This window comes from Pituophis catenifer, unplaced genomic scaffold, assembly GCF_029215685.1.
Source record: "Pituophis catenifer annectens isolate HBS135680 unplaced genomic scaffold, rPitCat1.0.hap2 SCAF_3, whole genome shotgun sequence".
Lineage (NCBI taxonomy): Eukaryota > Metazoa > Chordata > Lepidosauria > Squamata > Colubridae > Pituophis > Pituophis catenifer.
Window position 1 is genome coordinate 177,734,282 of NW_027256883.1, and position 19,895 is coordinate 177,754,176.

General features: G+C 38.5%; 1 protein-coding gene across 1 annotated transcript; it reads left to right on the forward strand.

Moving 5' to 3' along the window:
- Window positions 1-11,274: 11,274 nt before the first annotated feature.
- OLFML3 (olfactomedin like 3) lies at window positions 11,275-18,070 on the forward strand. The gene is made up of 3 exons (XM_070939857.1): window positions 11,275-11,467; window positions 12,335-12,620; window positions 17,057-18,070. The coding sequence occupies exons 1-3, from the start codon at window positions 11,363-11,365 to the stop codon at window positions 17,839-17,841; spliced, it is 1,176 nt and encodes a 391-aa protein (XP_070795958.1). The 5' UTR covers window positions 11,275-11,362; the 3' UTR covers window positions 17,842-18,070.
- The last annotated feature ends 1,825 nt before the right edge of the window (window positions 18,071-19,895 follow it).

Sequence of the window (19,895 nt, forward strand, 5' to 3'; positions counted from 1 at the left end):
AGGGGCATCTTTTTCTCCCAGTGCATTTCCAGGTTGCCTCATAATGAAAAAGAGGAGAGAGCAATAGCCTCACAGTTGTGCAGCCTACAAATAAATGAACCTATTTCATGCACAAAATCAGCATTTCAAAAGTTTAGTCTCCTTTGCTGAGGGAATTTGGAATACACCCATAATATTATGGATGCATTTTTCTGCAAGTTCTGAAATTTGTAGGACTTATCTGTGGGTAGCTGTGCTTTTCTCTGCAACCTGAGCTCATTTGTAAGTAAATTTATTTTTAGTAATAGCAAGACAAATTATGCTTTACTTAGTCACTTCTGTGATTAAACCTATTATTTAACATTCTTGATAGCTGAACTTTCACCTCATTGTTCTTGATACTCCACTGCAAAGGCAGCTTCTGAGCTTTACTGCTTGCACATAGTTAAACAGTGCAGTACCATACCTCTGATTTCAATATTTTTTTAAACATAAAATTCAATTGCTTCTAGGTGACTGGGATTGGCACAGCCCTGCTTTCTTGTTTTAATTTTTAACTTATGAATGGTGCCGCATGTTGACATAGTTGTTTGTTGCTAAACTTTATATAATGTGTGATTTCAGATTCAGCTTGAACTATTATCTAATTCACTACATGTAGCAGTGCATTATATGTAATGTTAGTATTTCTGCTTGACTCCTTGATATTGCAATGGAATTCCTACTTTATTAAATGTATTTGATATGCTAGTTTACTGTGTAGAATTTAACTTTTTTCTGGTTGTGCTCTTCCTTTTTACAAGCCGCTAGATAAAGGTAGTTTCTGACAATTATTGATCTATGTTTGTATTGCCAATGTACTTAGGGGATAATGTAAAAATCATTTTAACAAGAGGAAATACAGATATTTAAAAACTTTAATACTAACTATATGGGAAAAGGGTCCATTGTGAAAACACGGTTTATCTTTGGATTCAATGTTTGTCTTTGGTTTTACAAAGTAGCTTGTATTTTAAGTATTTTCTACATAATATGGTAAAAATGTAGAACAATTGCAATGCATCAATAAAAAAGTTACTTTTCTGTATTCTATTAATTTGTTGATTTCTGAGTGAAAATGTCTTGTGGTCAACTCCATTTTTGAATCCCAATTGTACATCAAGGTAAAATGAAAGAAGGAAAACTTTGTGCCAAGTCCCATTTCTATGTAAAGAATATCATGTAAAAGCAGCAGAAAGGGGAAAGGGAAGGGCTCCTTTAAGAGACCAGGGAATTTGTCAGCAGTACTGCATGTAGTAGTTTAGCACTTGAGAGTAAGGCATAATTTGATGTCAGGATCAATAGGAATTTTTGTTGAATGTGGAGATGGTCTGAGGATGGAGTATCTCATATCTAGACAAACAAGATGTTTTTATTTTCCTTTGGTTCCATCTGGGCTGAGAGGCAGGGGTGGTAGCTGGGATTTTGCTTTTTGGTTCCCCTGAGGTGGTGGCTGAGATTTGGCATGCAGTTGGTAAATTACAAAGGATTGTTTATCATTAGGATTTTAGGATTTAAGATCATTTAATCCATTAACCCAATCCATTAAGCCACCTGGGGTGGTGCCTGGGATTAAGTTAGGAAAGGGTTGTTTACAATCAATCTGGATTTTAATCAATCTGGATTCTCCCATTGACTTTGCCTATCAGGAGGTCGCAAAAGAGATTCACTTGACCCAGGGCTATAACCATCTGCAATAGGTACCATTTTTGCAAAAGGTCTTCCTTGCTGCACTGGGCCATGTGGATCAGGACAAACATAAACACTCAAAAAAAGTTATGTATTTTAGGCGTATTTTACACTTCATCCGCAAAAGAAGCGGCCCAGTGGCAAGGCTTGCCGGAGTGGAAAACGGTAGGCGCTTTCGGGTGGATGGCTACTGGCAGCTGGAGTGACCATTACAGGTAGGCAAGGGTGCGCGAGGAGCATGGGTTGCGTCGCTCACTCTCTTCAACCGTGAAAGAAGCAGCCTGCTGGCCAGATGAGGCGCGTGAGGAAAAAATGAAGACACCCCTCTAAAAGAAGGCCTACCCATTTTTTCAGAGATCAAAAGAAAATAAGACCCAGTCGTACTTTCAAAGAAACATGTTAACATATATTGGAATTAGCTTTATACATTGTGTATAATTGATCTGGTGTTACATACCAACAAATTTGTTTTATAAATAATTCTTTTTAAGTTCATAACACAATGTAAATTTCAATCTTTTTGACCATGTAGTTTTCCAATTGGTAAATTGTAACCGGTGCATCATATGTTTTTAACCTATTCTTCCTCCATTTCAAATATCAGGAAAAGTTTATATTCAGTATGATGCTCACCATCAGTGCATATTTGAACTTTAATTTTTATTTTGCTCCATACCACAAATCTTTTTATCCGTTTTGAATCTTTTTGATAACTGTAAACGTGGAAACAAGGCAATACTTGGTGGGACTTGGATCATGCCCCTATGCCTCTTCTGCTGGATCTAATGAGACAGTTGGATGTAATTGGAGAGAAATGATCCCTCAAATAATGTCCCATGTCATGAAGGGCTTTGTAAGTTATGTCCAGGATCTTGAAACGCATCCAGGAGCAAATTGGCAACCAATGTAGCCCAAAGAACACAAGTGTAGTGTGCGGTGATTGAGGGCTGCTCATAACTACCTGCATAGTTGCATTTTGCACCTGTTGAAGCTTACAAATACCATATTTTTCGGAGTATAAGACGCACCCAAGTATAAGACGCACCTACCTTTTTGGGTGAGGAAAAGAAGAAAAATAAATCTCCCTCTGCCTCTATGCAATTTTGCCTCCTTGCAGCAAACAGCAAACAGCCTGCTTTACTTTCAGTTTTGTTTTCAGCATAGCTTGATTAGCAAAGGAAAAAAAAAATCTGCTCCAGCAATTTACCTCTTTGCAGGAAGCAACAGAGCCCTGCACAAAACATCTGAGACCAAATCAGCTGAGAGTCGGAAGGCCAATGGAATCAACTTGTGCTAATTAGGCTGTGCTGAAGTGGAAAGGAGCTGATTATTCTTGCTGTTTACTTGCAAGGAGGTAACTGCTATGAGGCAGAGGCCAAAGGGTGGGGGCCAGTGGGTGGGTGGGACTACATTCGGTGTATAAGACACAACTAAATTTTCACCCCCTTTTAGGGGGGAAAAGGTGCATCTTATACTCGGAAAAATATGGTACTCTTCAAGGGCAGCCCCCATATCCAGTGAATTTCAATAATACATACAAGTGACCAGGGTGTGAATAGTGAGCAGAATCTCCCAGTTTAGGAATGGGCACAAGCAATGCACAATATGTAGTTGATCAAAGGGCCTCCTGGCTAGGATTGCCTCCTGTTACTTTAGCAGGAGCTATGAGTCCAGAAAGATCCCCAAATTGCACACAGGTTATATTTGGGGCAGTGCAACCCCATCCAAAATGAGATGGAAAGTGCCCAGAACCAAGGGGCTGTAGCATCTAAAGTCACTCAGTTTCGCTGAAATTTGTTCCCTAGATACTGAGGCAGGACACACATGGCATGCTTAATTGGCTTGGGATGGATGTAAAGCTGCATATCATCACCTCATTTTGTGCTATCAAATGTCACCCAGTGGGAGGAAGTACCAAACTCTATGGCATCCCACAACCAGGAGCTCAGGGTTGGGACCTCTTTTTTCCCAATCAGCCCTGGAACTTTCCAGGGGTGCTCAGAAGACATCTACCATGTTATCCTTCTAAACTGGCTCAAAGGTTGGGCATATGGGGCACAACATAATGCCCAACCCTTGAGCCAATTTAGAAGAATAACATGGTAGATGTCTTCTGAGCACTCCTGGAAAGTCAAGACAAACAAGAATGGAGGCACTACCCCTATTCTCCTCCCACCAGAGGTCATCCAAATGTATGCCCAATGCTGTTTCTGTTCCATACTCATGCCTGAATCCTTACTGAAAGGGGTCCAGATAATCTGTTTCCTTATCATAATATATAGCTAATACCAATTTGTTCTTGCAACAATCGGTAGATAGATACATAAGGTTTTATGCTGGAAGGTGTCAACTGTCCAGTTGGCGAATCCAGAAAAAGAAACTCCTGGGACATTATTTTACCAAGTGTCGCCTGCTGGTGTGCGCGGCCCCGTTGCAAATTGGTAGTAACGGTAAGTAGAACCCACCCCTGAGGCTGACCATCAATGTTGAATCATCCCACAAAGTTCTTGAATGAAGAGCTCCTTGGATCTATTCCTTGGAGTCATGAAACAACTATTACTACCTCAAGGTTTGTCATCATAGCTGCCAGATCTTCCTGCAGTTTCTCCATGGAATTATTTGCACAGTCCTAAAAAAAAAAAGTATTCTTTTTTTTTCAACAATTAATTTATAATTTGGCAGATAATTTGGCATCCTCAATAAATTTTGGGTTGCAACTTCTATCAGCCACAGTGGTTAGGGATTATAGTAGTTGAACTCCAGGAGTAAGATATGTTTTAAAATCTCTGTTAAAATCTGTAGCTATAATCATATTGCCATGATTGTAAGCAAAGCCTCTAGATGGCAGCATATGGCTTTGATTTGAAGAAATCTTGAACAACAACAAAAAAAATCAGATTCTTTGTTTTCTCAAATCAGTCTTAAATTCAGTTCTCATACTGCTTTAAAGGATGGTAAATTGTGATCTATGAAGAATAGTGGATTACATTTTCCAAAAAGTATCAGCTTGTTGTATTTATGGTGGAGAAAAATATTTGTAATGCATATCTTGAATTTCAATATATGAATTATTGTACTTTCTTATTGAGGTACAACTTAATATCATTATCTGGAAACAACAATGATATATGTCTTGTTCATGGAAGGGTAATTGTGTGGGAAATAGGTTGTATAATCACTCTTTTTTTAAATCTTTCATTTGTCTTTCAGTCAAGAATAGTTGTTCATTGGTAGAGCATAAACATTAGTTCCCATTATATGCCTGTAATTTTAGGCATAATTTTATTTATTTATCACATTTCTATACTGCCCATCTCAATCTAAGTGACTCTGATTTCTATTAGAATGCTCTCTATTAAAAGTCCACCCATTGTCAATATGGATCAATGTTTATATTTAAGCTTCCACAACTTTAAGATCTCAATTCCTAGAATTTCCCAGCCAACAATGCTGATATATAAAATAGATCTAATGAAATAAATAAAATTTCCATGATACAGACCATTGCACAATGAATGTTATGCAACTGTTCTGTATCATGAAATTTTATTGGCAGTCCAGATGATGTTCCACTCGTAGTTCGCCCATGTTTTCCTACTCATTCTTCCAACTTTCACCGACTAGCACTAGAAATAAAAAGAACAAAAGAGAACAATGAATCCCCAGCTACCCATCCATTAAGAGTAAAACGGACATGTTAATTGCATAATGTGTATCACCTGGTAGCACTGGAAATAATCCAGCTAGAAATATCTTAAATGCAAGGCGATGTCTTGGCTCATAATGGAAAGACAAATCAATGGTTCCAAACAACACAATGGACCTATTCTGTTCTGCCAGTGGCAATAAATGTGATCTTGAAGCATCTGAAAAAGAAACTTGTAATTAATTCCAAACTATTGGCATTCTTCAGTACTATAGCCTGTCACACAGATATTGATCTAGTTATCTGCTGAAAACCTGATCGCTTTGCTAATTCAGGTGAACAGTAGTTCATTTTTAACTGACTTTGACAATGAAGGATTTTTCCTGCTCTCCTTCAGTCAATCATAAAGGGCAACAGTGAAACTTCTGAGCAACTGAGAACTCTTTTTATTTGTTAATATTTGGAGTCAGTTAATCTTACTAATCTCCATCTCAGCTGCATTTCTCAGTACCTGAGGAATCCATCCATTTGTTTCAAAGTCGTACAAAAAAAAAATCAGTAATGGCTTTTCTTAGAGCAGGAGCCCTTTCTTCCCTTTTCTCCTTCCAAAAATACATTTAAGAATCATCTGCACCTCACAGATCCTGGGACAGTGACCAGTTATGTTGGACTTTATGCAAATGTACAGTCATTATTCCCCACATTTCTTGCAAAAGGGAACATTAGAGCTGGCAGCATTTTAGGAATCAGCGAACTAAAATGGACAGGAATGGGTGAATTTAATTCAGATGACCATCAGGTATACTACTGTGGGCAAGAATCCCTCAGAAGAAATGGAGTAGCCGTCATAATCAATAAAAGAGTAGGAAAAGCAATACTGGGATACAATCCACAAAAAGACAGAATGATCTCAGTTCGAATCCAAGGCAAACCATTCAGTATCACAGTAATCCAAGTCTATGCCCCAACTACTGGTGCTGAAGAGGATGAAATTGACCTGTTCTATGAAGCCCTACAGCACCTTATAGAATTAACCTCAAAAATGATGTCCTTATCATCATGGGGGATTGGAATGTTAAAGTAGGAAGCCAAAAGATAACCGGAATAACAGGCAAGTTTGGTCTTGGAGTACAAAATGAAGCAGGGCACAGGCTAATATAATTTTGTCAAAAGAATATGATGGTCATAGCAAACACTTTTTTCCAACAACCCAAGAGACAACTCTACACATGGACATCACCAGACAGTCAACACAGAAATCAGATTGACTATGTGCTCTGCAGCCAAAGATGGAGAAACTCTATACAGTCAGTAAAAACAAGACCAGGAGCTGACTGTGGCTCAGAATTTAGGCTTAAATTGAAGAAAGTAAGGAAAAGCACTACGCCACTCAAGTATGAACTAAATCATATCCCTGATGAATATACAGTAGAGGTGACAAATAGATTTAAGGAATTAGATCTGACAGACAGAGTGCCTGAAGAACTATGGACAGAGGTTTGCAACATTGTACAAGAGGTAGCAACTAAAACTACCCCAAAGAAAAAGAAATGCAAGAAAGCAAAATGTCTATCTAGGAAGCTTTGAAAATAGCTGAGGAAAGAAGGTAAGTGAAAGGCAAGAGAGAAAGAGAAAGATACACCCAGAATTCCAGAGAATAGCTAGAAGAGATAAGAATACCTTCTTAAATGAACAGTGCAAAGCAATAGAAGAAAACAATAGAATAGGGAGGACCAGAGATATTTTCAAGAAAATTAGAGATATGAAGGGAATGTTTCATGCAAAGGTGGGCATGATAAAGGACCAAAATGGCAGGGACCTAACTGAGGCAGAAGAGATTAAGAAGAGGTGGAAAAATTATACAGAAGAATTATACAAGAATGAGCTTAATGTCCCTGATAACCACGATGGGGTGGTCACTGACCTTAAGCCAGACATCCTAGAATGTGAAGTCAAATGGGCCTTAGGAAATCTGAGCAACAACAAAGTTAGTGGAGGTGACAGTATTCCATCTGAGCTATTTAAAATTTTAAAAGACGATGCAGTAAAAGTGGTACACTCAATTTGCCAGCAAATTTGGAAAACTCAACAGTGGCCACAGGATTGGAAAAGGTCAGTTTACATTCCAGTTCCAAAGAAAGGCAATGCCAGAGTGTTCAAACTATCGCACCATTGCACTCATTTCACATACTACGTAAAGTACGTAAAGTAGTATGCACATAAAGTTATGCTCAAAATCCTACAAGCTAGGCTCCAGCAGTATGCTGATCGAGAACTACTAGAAGTACAGGCAGGATTTCGAAGAGGCAGAAGAACTAGAGATCAAATTGCCAACATATGCTGGATCATGGAGAAAGCTAGGGAGTTCCAGAAAAACATCTACTTCTGCTTCATTGACTATGCTAAAGCCTTTGATTGTGTGGATCACAACAAATTGTGGCAAGTTCTTAAAGAGAGGGGAGTACCATCTTATTTGTCTGTTGAAAACCTATATGCAGGTCAAGAAGCAACAGTGGGAACTGGACATGGAACCACTGATTGATTCAAAATTGGGAAAGGAGTCAGGCAAGGCTGTATAATGTCACCCTGCCTATTTAACTTATATGCAGAGCAAATCATGAGAAAGGCAGGGCTAGATGAATCAAAAGTTGGAATTAAGATTGCCGGGAGAAATATCAACAACCTCAGATATGCAGATGATACCACTCTAATGGCAGAAAGTGAAGAGGAACTAAAGAGCCTCTTGATGCTGGGGAAGAAGGAGAGTGCTGGATCGAGTCACTGAAGCAGTAGGCGTGAGCTTAAATGGACTCCAGAGGATGGTAGAGGACAGGAAGGACTGGAGGAATGTTGTCCATGGGGTCGTGATGGGTCGGACACGACTTCACAACTAACAACAAGTGCTGGCAGTGGTGGGAATTTTAAATCTGTTATTGAACCCAATGAACTATCAAGAAAGCGGTCATGAAGTTTCTACAAAATTGTATAAACTCTCAAAGTTTTTGAGAGGCTTTGAGAGACTTTGCATTCTGATTTATATCTAAAAAAAAAAAAAAGAGGTTCCTTGCCCTTGAGAAGTATACCAGAATCCTATTTCATATACAAACAGATGAAAGCAATCTCTTTCTCCTAATTCGTTTGAACTGAGACATATTTGAAATGAAGTTTAATTGGAAACTGCCCTATACTGAGTTAGACTACTGCCCATCTAGTCTGGTATTGTCAGCACTGATTGCATTCCTTTGTCACAGTAAGCCATGAGTTATCTGTACTTGATTGAATAAGCCACTACTAGCTGTATCCACATAATGCACTAAGCCAAGACCAAAATAATATGGATTGGGATAGAATTCAGCAACGATAGCCCCCAGTTGTGCCTCTGTGAGGTGAAAGCAAAAATGCCTAGAGCATCCTGAGATAACATCACCAAAAACCGCCTGCAAAATTATCCAGCCATTTTTTAAAAGTATGCATAATTGAAGGAAAGAGATGAAATAAGGATGGAAATGGATATACCAAATGTTGTGCTGTGAAAACACACATTCCCATCCCATAAAAATTTTGTACACAATCCTCGAACAGAGAAGCAAGTCTGAAAGAGGCTGTCCAATCTAACTTGGGAATGATGAACGAACTCCACAGCTCTGTAGTATTTCTGGTAGGGAGCGAGATTTCTGCATACAAATCATGTGCTCAACCACTTACCTATGGCTCTTGTATTTAGAATAAGTGGTATTTCTATAGATTCAACTCCTATTTGGTACTGTCATAGAACCCAGGTAGTATCTGAGCAGCCAGTACTCATTACAGAATAAAAGCTGCCACTATGTTTTGGACTGTGAATTTTTAGAAACAGTTTGCTTAGTTTTTCAGGAAGTCTTAGCTTCCACAATAAAGTCTAGCCTTTGCTTTTCAGCTAAGTATTTCAATATCTCATTCTCCATTACTTCTTTTATTCAGTGAAATCCATACTTGATGAACCAGTCTGCAGTTCTAATCCTCAGGATTTTGAGTGGAACACCTTTCCCAAGAGACAAATAAACTACCTGTTTATGCTCAGCTGTACTTTAATTTTCACAATATTTAATGTAAACAAATCTTAATTCTATGAAAAATAGACAAGTGCATCATACTCTCAGATTCATAAAGAAACTCTACTCACTAGCATTCACTGCTTGATACAATATACAAATACTTAGTATAGTATCTGATTCCCCTGTATAATAAAATTCATGTGTATGTTATTTATGAAGTGGGTGTTCATGTATAAATTGTGGGGTTTTTTTTGCCTCCAATTAATATTAGAGTTCAAGTCATTGCACTTGAATACAAAATACAGATGTATTTTGTATGCAAATGCCAAGATCTATATTCACACACACATCCTTCTAAAATTATGCTACATACATTTATTTTTACTTGGGAATTGGACTGTAAGCACATTTTCCAGCTCAACGTAGCATTCCTTTAATGACATAGGATGCTGAGTTGCAGATAAAATACCCTAACAAAATGAGTACAAAATCTTACAGGATAATCTGGCCACATTGCTTTGTGCTTCTGTGGCCATTTCTCCATTGGCTGCAAGAAAGAACATTGGATTGCCTGGTAGCTAAGTGTTTCATTCTGTCTCTTTTGTTAAAAACTAGGAATGTTGACCTTTGAATAGTTATTCCACAGGATTGATATTGCTACTGATAACCTCTGCCATATCCTATTTTGGCACTCCTTGCCCTTACTTAAGTGCAAACATAGGAGCAGGATTGCAGTGATGGGAGGTCTATGATGGAATGCTTTCATCTAAAAAACTTTAGATGAAAGAAATTCAGGGATCGTACTCCAAATAGGGCTGCATTGGCCCTTGTTGAAGAAGGCTATTCTAGAACCACAGTTCGTTTATTAAGATCATTTTGAAACTACTCTGGGTTCCTAAATTTTGAAGTAAAAATATAATCATGAAAAAAGAGAAAGAAATTGAGTAAGTTATAAATCAAGTCAATATGAAGCTTGTTGACATAGTTAAATGAAGTGACAGTGTGGTTGTGGCTGGGAATGCATCAATTCTATCAGGCTCAAGAAACCAGGAACAGGAGTAGAGTTCAGAGCACCAAAAGTTCATTTCATGCATATGAATCATAAATTTTATAAGTTCACTTATACATAAGAATCTGTTCTACTAATGGTCAAGTCAAATTAACCCCAGATAAGAATTAACTGAATTCAAGGGGGCTGGACTTAGTTTTTTTGAGAGAACATAATGACTCAAAACTGATGATGTGTTTGACCTCATCCACAGGTGCCACCTGGTCACCTCGTACAAATTCAACCCCTGTAATAAGTTTATTGTTTAATGAAATGTGCAAACCTAGTCAGTTATAATTTGTCCGATAAATGATAGTTAAGCAAGACATGGTTCATATAACAACAACAACAACAACAGAGTTGGAAGGGACCTTGGAGGTCATCTAGTCCAACTCCCTGCTTACACAAGAGACCTATACTTGGGATTCGAACCGTCAAACTGCCAACCTTTCTGATTGACAAGCTCAGCGTCTTATAGATAGGTAAAGACTTCAGGAAACATAAAGACATTTGAAATATTCTTAGAAGGTCTAAATGTCATTAGAAAGTTATTCACATCCATCTCCCAGGACAAAGATACTGCTCTGCAGAAGGCTTTTTGCATTATTTTTATACTTGTAAATTTGTTGACAATGTGATCACAAAGTAATAGTATACAAGCTCAGTATTGTTTCATCTACTCATTTCTGAATTCCAGTAGTTGCAGGATTCTGGTAAGAAAGGAGTTAAGACTCAATGCTGGCTCCTTTTGGAATGGGCCAGCCTCTTCCCTACAACTAGACATCTGGATTTAATAAAATCTAGCAAATGAGAGTGTGCTCTCTCTCCCTTCTTTTACAGAGAAACTGTCAAAACATTCCAATGGTGTGAGGTAGAATCTGGTACAGAAGTCTCTGGCTGGCAAAGCACAAGACAACCAGCACAATCATGGCTCCTCAACGTATCTTGCTTCTGCTGGTTATCCTGGTCAGTGCTGTCGATGGGCAACAGCAGTTAATGGAATACATGGAGAGGAGGCTGGCTGGCTTAGAGGTGAGCACATAACACGGCAACTGACACATTCATCTTTGAGCTTGATAGGCACACGGCATTAGGACTGCAGTTGTATAGATTTCTTATCGAATAGTTTGAATAGTAGGAAAAAAACATCTTCTCTCAAGTGGGAACTCACTATAGGCTCAATTTGAAAGAAGATAAGAGTGTTGTTCATGATTGTAGATAATGGTATGGAAGCTTGAATGAATGTGAAAATTTCAGGTTGCTTAGTTTATATTTGTAATGAGAGGTATGCAACATATTCTGAAAACAAAAAGTTTTTTTCCCAGGTTATCAAGTCTTCTTCCATATTTTAAAATGCTACAGTTATTTGGAACGTCAGGAGCATCCTGTTTAAACATAATAAGTCTGACAGCACTTCAGCCACAAATTCATGAACGCTCTACCCAGCTTTTCTGAGGATTAGTAACTGGATGCATGCTACTGACTGGGAGATAGAGCTATAAAAATAAGAGTTCTAAAGTCTAAATTGCAGCTTGGTTCTTTTAAAAGTAAAACTAAATTGCACAGCATCTTAACAATGAAAATACAAGTATATAGGATGCCTGAAAATCCAGAAGGTAGATGAAAATGTCTCAGAATTAGCTGATATTTTAACATGACAGGCTTTTAAAATCAAGACTTTCAGTATTTAATCTATAATAACAAAGGCTCTGTAATATGTCAGATCAAATACAAGCTGATTTTTACAGAGTGAATGCTATCTCGGTTTGAGTTTGAATTTATTTTTTATCCAGTTATGAGCTTTTTCGGGGTTTTTTGCAATTATCTGGATGTAACATGCTTGCTAAAGAGTTTCCTCTGCATTCCCCTTAAAGCTTCTAATTCCCTCTGTACTATCAGGAACGCATTTCCCAGTGGCATGATCAGAGCAGCCGTTATTCCACTGAACTGAGAGATTTCAAGAATAAGGTGGTGTCCATGTTGGAAACAGTGGAAAAAGATAAGGAAATACTCCGTGCAGAGGTGGAAAATACTGCAATACGGGTGGACCGACTGGAGCGAGAGGTGGACTATCTTGAGACCCAAAATCCTGCTCCACCCTGTGTTGAAGTAGATGATAAGCTAATGGAGAATCAGGCTTCTCCTGGCAAGAAGCGCAAGAATGAGAAATATGACAAACTGACAGGTAAGCAGAATTCACCAGGTCATTTATTTATTTATTATTTATTGGTTTGATTTATATGCTGCCCTTCTCCGGAGACTCAGGGCGGCTTACAATGTGTTAAGCAATAGCCTTCATACTTTTGTATATACCTGCTTAGTAGGGCTTTTGGCCCCTCCTAAGCGGTGTTCTTTTTTTATACAAAGTCAGCTTATTGCCCCCACAATCCAGGTCCTCATTTTACCTACCTCAGAAGGATGGAAGGCTGAGTCAACCTTGAGCCTGGTGAGATTTGAACTCGCAGTAATTGCAGGCAGCTGGCAGCTAAGTGCTACTGTAACAGCACTTTAGTCTGCTGCGCCACCAAGGCTCCTATTATTATAGATTAAATACTGGAAGTCATGTGCCCGCACTAGAAGCCAGTGTTAACGATCCTCCCACATGTCTTTTCATATGGTTCCCAAATGTTACCATCAGCTATTAAGATATATTTGGCAGTGTTCACATGTTGGCTAAAGCTGTAATGTGGGTTGTTTGGTTTGGATTAGCATGCTGTGTTAATCCAGCCATTTTGGTGTGTAAACTATGATTTATGGATTAATGTAATGTGTAAATTGAGCCAATTATTCATGAAACCATAGCTCAGAAAGCCTCAGTTTAGTGATAAATGTCAGCCTAACCGCACTAAATAAAGGAATATTAAAATAGGTTTTTGTAAATGTTTACCATCATGTGGGGATTAGATATACAGTTGAACTCTATTTCATATCTTACCATTCAAACTTCTGCCAGAGGGAAGAAGGTCTTCAGTATTCTGAAAACAATTCTCTTACCAGAATATAACAAATGTCCATTTTTTAAAAAAGAGATTTTGTTGCAGTGGAGAGCTGGCAGCTTTATGTTGGTCATTGTTAAAGAAATCAAGACAGCAGCCTGTTATTAAATGATAATAAATACAGTGAAAAAGGGCATATCCTTAAATTATTTTAATGGTCAACATGCAAAGCTCACAAAATGATATAGCTGGTATTCAGCAAAAGCTATAATTTATTATGTCCTCGCCAATGGGAGTTGTTGCATTTTTCCTCCACTTAGCATAACAGCCTAAGTGGATGGACAGTTTTGGAAGAGGGAGGGGCTTCATATTTTATTCCCTACAACAGAAATAACATTTATATTTTATAAGAAATGATTTTGTTTTCTTCCTAGCATTTTCCTGTAAGTGCAGGGTCCAGGGTTTTTTTTGGTTTTTGTTTGGATCAAATAGTTTTTCTCCAGTCTCATCTTCCAGTGGTGCAACCATTACCACTGTAGTCAGGTCCATCTAGTTTGTTGCTGGCTATCCTCTCCTTTTTTTTCCTTCCATCCTTCCCTGAATTATGGACTTAAGAAAGTAGATCTTTGTCCAAAATGCCCAAAATACAATAACTTGCGCCTTGTCATTTGTCCCTCAAGAGAGAATTTTGGATTAATTTGTTCTGGGATCCATTTGTTTGTTTTCTTGGCTATTCACAATATTGATTTTCAACACCAAAGTTCAAAAGCTTGAATACTATTCTATCTTGCTAAATTTTGTTTCCACAGAGTACCACAGTGAAAACAATTGTCTACACAATTCTGATCTTTGTGGGTATAGATACAATATGATTGATATCTGAATATATTTTCCAAAGCCTTCATTGCTATCCTACCAAGTGCTGGTCTGAGATGTATTTTTGACTGTTTGACCCTTTATTGTTGATCCTAAAAGACAGAGACGATCCATCCATCACTTCAATATTTATTTATTTATAACAGATATAAACAATTGATTGATAATCAAGTAATCAAATTTATTGCAGTCTTCAGACAGGAGTTTCAATTATCCTGAGCCAATTATCAATTATAAGGCTGGTTGCTGTAACTCTTGTCATTAGTTTGGCTTTTTTTGTATTTAATCTTAGCTTCCTTTTCTCCCTGTATACCCTACTTTTTATCACTAAAGTTTCCAGATTATTTGCATTTTCAGCCATCAAAGCAGTGTAATCAGCATAGCAAGGTTATTGATTTCTTCTCTCTCCAATTTTAAAGTCATGCTCATTTCTTTCAGTCAAGCCCCCCCCCAACTCTGTCTCTGTCTCTTTGTCTGTGCCTCTCTACACACACACACACACACACACACACACACACACACACACACACAAAGAGTATGTAGGTTGAATAAATAAGGACACAGTATTCAGCCTTGTCTCATTCTGCTACCCTGGAGTTAGTCTGTTTCACCATGATCCATCCAGACTATGGCAGGTAGTCCTCAACTTACAACAGCAGTTGGGAACAGAATTTGTGTTGCTAAGTGAGGGGGTCATAAAGGACAATTCCATTGATTTGTAATGGCAATCCCTACAATCCTGGCTAACTGAATCCTATGATCATTACATAAGACAATTTTCTGCCAGCTTCCCATAACTAAAACTATAGGAAATCTGGCTGGAAGTTCCAAGTCCCAGGCCTTCAGGCAAGTAAGTGGCCGCTGCTAGGTGGAGGAGATAGCAAGGGTGTGCTTGGGGAAGGCCTGGGACAGTCTGTGAGAAGTGAGGCACAGCAAAGGGAGGGTGTGCTAAAGTGCATGAGGATGCAAAGGGAAGGTTAGAAAGGTGCATGTAAGTACAATGGGGTTTACAAGAGGAACTGCACAGGTTAGTAAGGGTTCCTGGAGGTGTGATGCCAGTCAGGGAGGGTGAGTAAGAGTGTCCAAGTGGCCATGGTGTAAGTGCAGAGGGGCTGGAGGAGGGTGGTCAGGTAGGTGAGATTTACCCCAGAGACATGCAACATTCCCTGCTGGTTTTCCCATTGACTTTCTGGAGAATTTGGCAGGGAAAGTTGCAAATGGTGAACATGTGATCATGGGACAGTTGACAACTGGTTATAAATACAAATGGGTTGCCAAGCACCCAGGTTGCAATCACATGACAGCAGTGATTCTGGGATGCCAGACTCCAAGAACTGGTTTTAACCTCCATTGATTCAGCTCTGTCAGAAGTTCAAAGGGTTGCTGCATAATGGTCATAGGTCAAGTATTACCTATATATGCTTTGCATAAGGACAATGAAGTATTCTGGGATTCCTATTTCCCTAAGCATATTCCTACCATAATCAAAGGTTTTTCTATAAGAAGCACAATTTGAGTCTATGTGCTTTAGCTTCTCAATTATCAGTGTCCATCAGCAATAATGTATCTTGTTTCTTGGCTGTTTCTAAAGCCATCTTGAACATCTGCAGTCTCCTTTCCCATCTAGGGCTTTAATCTGTGTTGGATAATCCTAAGCATTATTTTGCTACCGTGTGAAATCTTGTTGTCATGTTCCTTTGATTTCAGATTGAACTTGATAATAAAACTGGTTAAAATCCTCTTTTTCTGAATCAGTTGGAGCATAAATTTGGATAATCATAATATTGAAGTGTTGTCTGCAATGTCTAATTGACAATATTCAGTCAATGATTGCATTGTACCCAAGAATTATCTTGGCGACATTCTTCATAACTATGAAACTAACACCATTTCTTATGCGTGCTTATGTATATTTTTCAATTTATTGATATCTAAATTGTCAATCTGTAGTCATTTCCTTTTCGTATCATCTTTCACTGTGCTGAGATTTCTCCTTTCTTTCTTATGTTCTATGTTCCCACTGTAATTCTGTGTGGCAACTTCAAATCTCTTTTCTTGCATGACAACACCATAGCAAAATCTCTTGAACGTTTTAATTTACCCATCTCATAAATCCACTAGTACTCCAAAAAAATTCTCAAATGTTCCTCAATAGCATAGAAGCATAGAATCATAGGGCTGTAAGGGACCTTGGAGGTTTTCTAATCGAACCCTTGCCCAAGGCAGGAGTTGTATACCGTTCTAGATAAATTGTTATGCAGTTGTCTTGAAAACGTCCAGCAATGAAGTACCCACAGCCTGTGGATCCTGACCTCCCTTGCCTATCTTTTTTTGTGCGTGTCCATACATTGTCCAATACAGAAGCCCAGTTTACCCTAAGTATATTCAGGTAATCTGTGTAAGATAGAAATTCATAAGGTATAGTATTTATATGGTATACTTTTAAGTTAACTTAGTGGTTTGCTATATTTCATCAGTTAGAAGGTACATGCTTTGGGATTAGAAATGGGCAAAGTATTTGCATGAAGGCATATTTTTAACATACAAAATAAATGAATATAAGATACTGGTTTTTTTCACAGCATCGGCATATACGATGGAGGGCCATCAGTAGTTTAATTATCAATAAAGCAGTTGATATAAATAATTTGTGGTATATAAAATATAAATAATCTCATGAATCTGTAAAATTTATCATCTGTTTCTGAACATGACATGGAATGTTTTATGTGCTTACATTTGTTGATATTATGCTTCAGTACGGATGTGAGATAGTATATATTAAGCATGCTATAACTATTCTTTATAGATTGCAGTGACACCATATCCCAAGTCAAAGCCATGAAGATATTAAAGAGGTTTGGCAGCACTGCTGGACTCTGGACCAAAGACCCCCTCAGCAATTCAGAGAAGATCTATGTGTTTGATGGCACCAGCAATGATACTGTCTATGTTTTTCCAAGGATGCGAGAATTCACCCTCTTTTCTGCTACCCGAAAGGCTGCACGCATCAAGTTGCCCTACCCATGGGTTGGCACAGGACATTTGGTATATGGAGGGTATCTTTATTATATTCGGCGACATGGCACATTTCAGGTCATCAAGTTTAGCTTGACCAACAAAACGATTGTTGATAGTTCTGTTTTCCCAGCTGAGGAGCAGATTCCCGTCTTTGGTCTTGCATCCTACAACTACATTGATTTGGGGGCCGATGAGGAAGGCATCTGGGCTATTTATGCCACACAAGAAAATGAGAAAAACATAGCATTGGCCAAACTAGATCCTGCATCTCTAGACATTGAGCAAATGTGGGACACACCATGTCCTCGGGAGAATGCAGAGAGTGCTTTTGTTATCTGTGGAGCTCTCTATGTAGTATACAATACCCGGTTACCCAGCCGATCCCGTATTCAATGTACCTTTGATGTCAGTGGCTCAATGACATCTGAAGATGCTGCCCAAGTCTATTTCCCAAAGCGATATGGTTCTCACTCCAGTATGAAGTACAACCCCAAAGAGAGGCAGATCTATGCTTGGGATGATGGCTATCAGATCATTTACCGTATGGAGATGAAGAAGAAGAGTGAAGTCTGAAAAAGGCCTTTGTCTCTGGCAAAAGAGAATCTGAAACATATCTCAGTGCCACAGGTTATGACTCAGATGCCATACATGCCAAGTGGTGCATAGCATAGGAAGGCTGCCATAACGAGGACTGGTTAGACTGAACTTTGAAAAGGAAATGCCTTTCTGATATATTAAATGCTTTTAAACAAATATTGTCCACATTTTTATTGGTGCCTGTCAATTTTCATTTGCTTTTCAACTAAGACTTTTTTAAAATAAATAAATAAATAAATTTTATGATGGAAAAACTTTTGTTCCATTCAAAAGCATAAAGAAAAAGATTTGTGTATCTAACTTCTTAATTTACATATTCTTCAATAGCTTTAAATCCAAACTGGGATCCTCCACTCTGTAGATCTCTGCTGTAGATCACTCCTTTTTCAAAAGCATGTCAGAAGAGATTGTGAAATATTTGATTGTCATTTCAGACTCCAGGAGTTTGCAGTGGTTTTGGAAAAAAAACAACCCCTGATTATTTTAATGGTTAATTTAATGAGACTTCACCTCAAGTGCTATAGTAAAATTGGACCGAGCAATTGGAAAGTGCAAGGATGGGGTTTGGAGATGAATGATGATGCTGTATGCCATTCCTTCTGCCCCACTGTGATGCTTTTAAATGCTGAATGAGTTTAGATCAGTGTCAAAACTAGTGTAAATTTATTTTCCCCCATTGCTTACAATTTGATTTAAGAACTTCAATTATCAGAGTGGTCTATTACTGGAATATTTGAAGTAGGGCTAAATATCGCTATCTTTCATTTGCTGGTCTAGACATTTAGCGTGACTCACATCGCAGTTATTATCTGAAAAAAAAAGGTGAATTTTCCCATAATCAATTTTCTTTTTTTCTTCAGCTTTTATATCTAGCTATTTTTTTTGTGCTGAACATCAGAGAGAATTTAATGCATTTTGAGTTCTTTGTGCTTTGGAATTTCTAGTTGATAATTCTTTATACTGAAGGCTTTGTTTGGGCGAGTCTAATGTGGGTGCATGTTTGTCTCTCTGTGTGTGGATGGTTGATTGGTATTTATTGTTTATGTGCAAATTACTGAGAAATTATGATTTTAATTTTTATATGGAGAGTATATTTATATAGACAGTATATTTCTTTATGTGCATAAACAAGAAGAGTACCAGCCACATGGCACAGAGAAACAGACATTTATTAGCTGATGTGCATATGTACAAAAAAAAATCTCTTGGTCCCTGTCTGGACAATTTGCATCCAGTCTCTCGCCTTCTTTTTATTTAGGAAAGATGGTAGAGGAGGTGGTTGCATGTCAACTTCAAAGATTCCTGGATGAAATGAATTATCTGGACCCTTCGAAGTCAGAATTCAGGTCCTGTTATGAGGCAGAAACAGCATAGGTCACACATTTGTTGATGATCTCTGGTGAGAGCGGTATGGGGGTGGTGCATCCATTCTTGCTCTCATTGACCTCTCAGTTGCCTTTAGTACCATGGAATATGGTATCCTTTTGGGATAGGTGCAGGGCAGATTACATTGGTTTGGTTCCTTTCTCCAATGTCAGTTCTAATCAGTGTTGATAGGGAGTGAGAGGCCCGTCCCAACCACAGCTGCTCTTTTATGGTGTCCCACAGGGCTGGTACTTTATCTAATCTTTTTAAACATCTATATGAATCCATTAGGTGAGATCATCCATCACCATGGGATGAATAACAGAATAACAGAATTGGAAGGGATCTTGGAGGTCTTCTAATCAACCCCCCCTACTCAAGCAGGAAACCCTAAACCAGTGATGGCTAACCTTTTTGCCATCACGTGCCAGGAGGGGGGAGGTTCGCACATGCGTGTGCTTACACCCCTAATTCTATGTGCCCCACCTTGCACATGCATGCGCAACCCCCTCCCCCCCACTCCTGGCACGCGATGGCCAGGTAGGCCCATTTTTCTTTCTCCCCTGGCTCCAGATCCTCTTTATGCATCTGGGGAGGGTGAAAACAGCCTTTCTCACTCCCTTGGAGGCCCTCCAGAGGCCTGAAATGGCTCATTTCCCAACTTC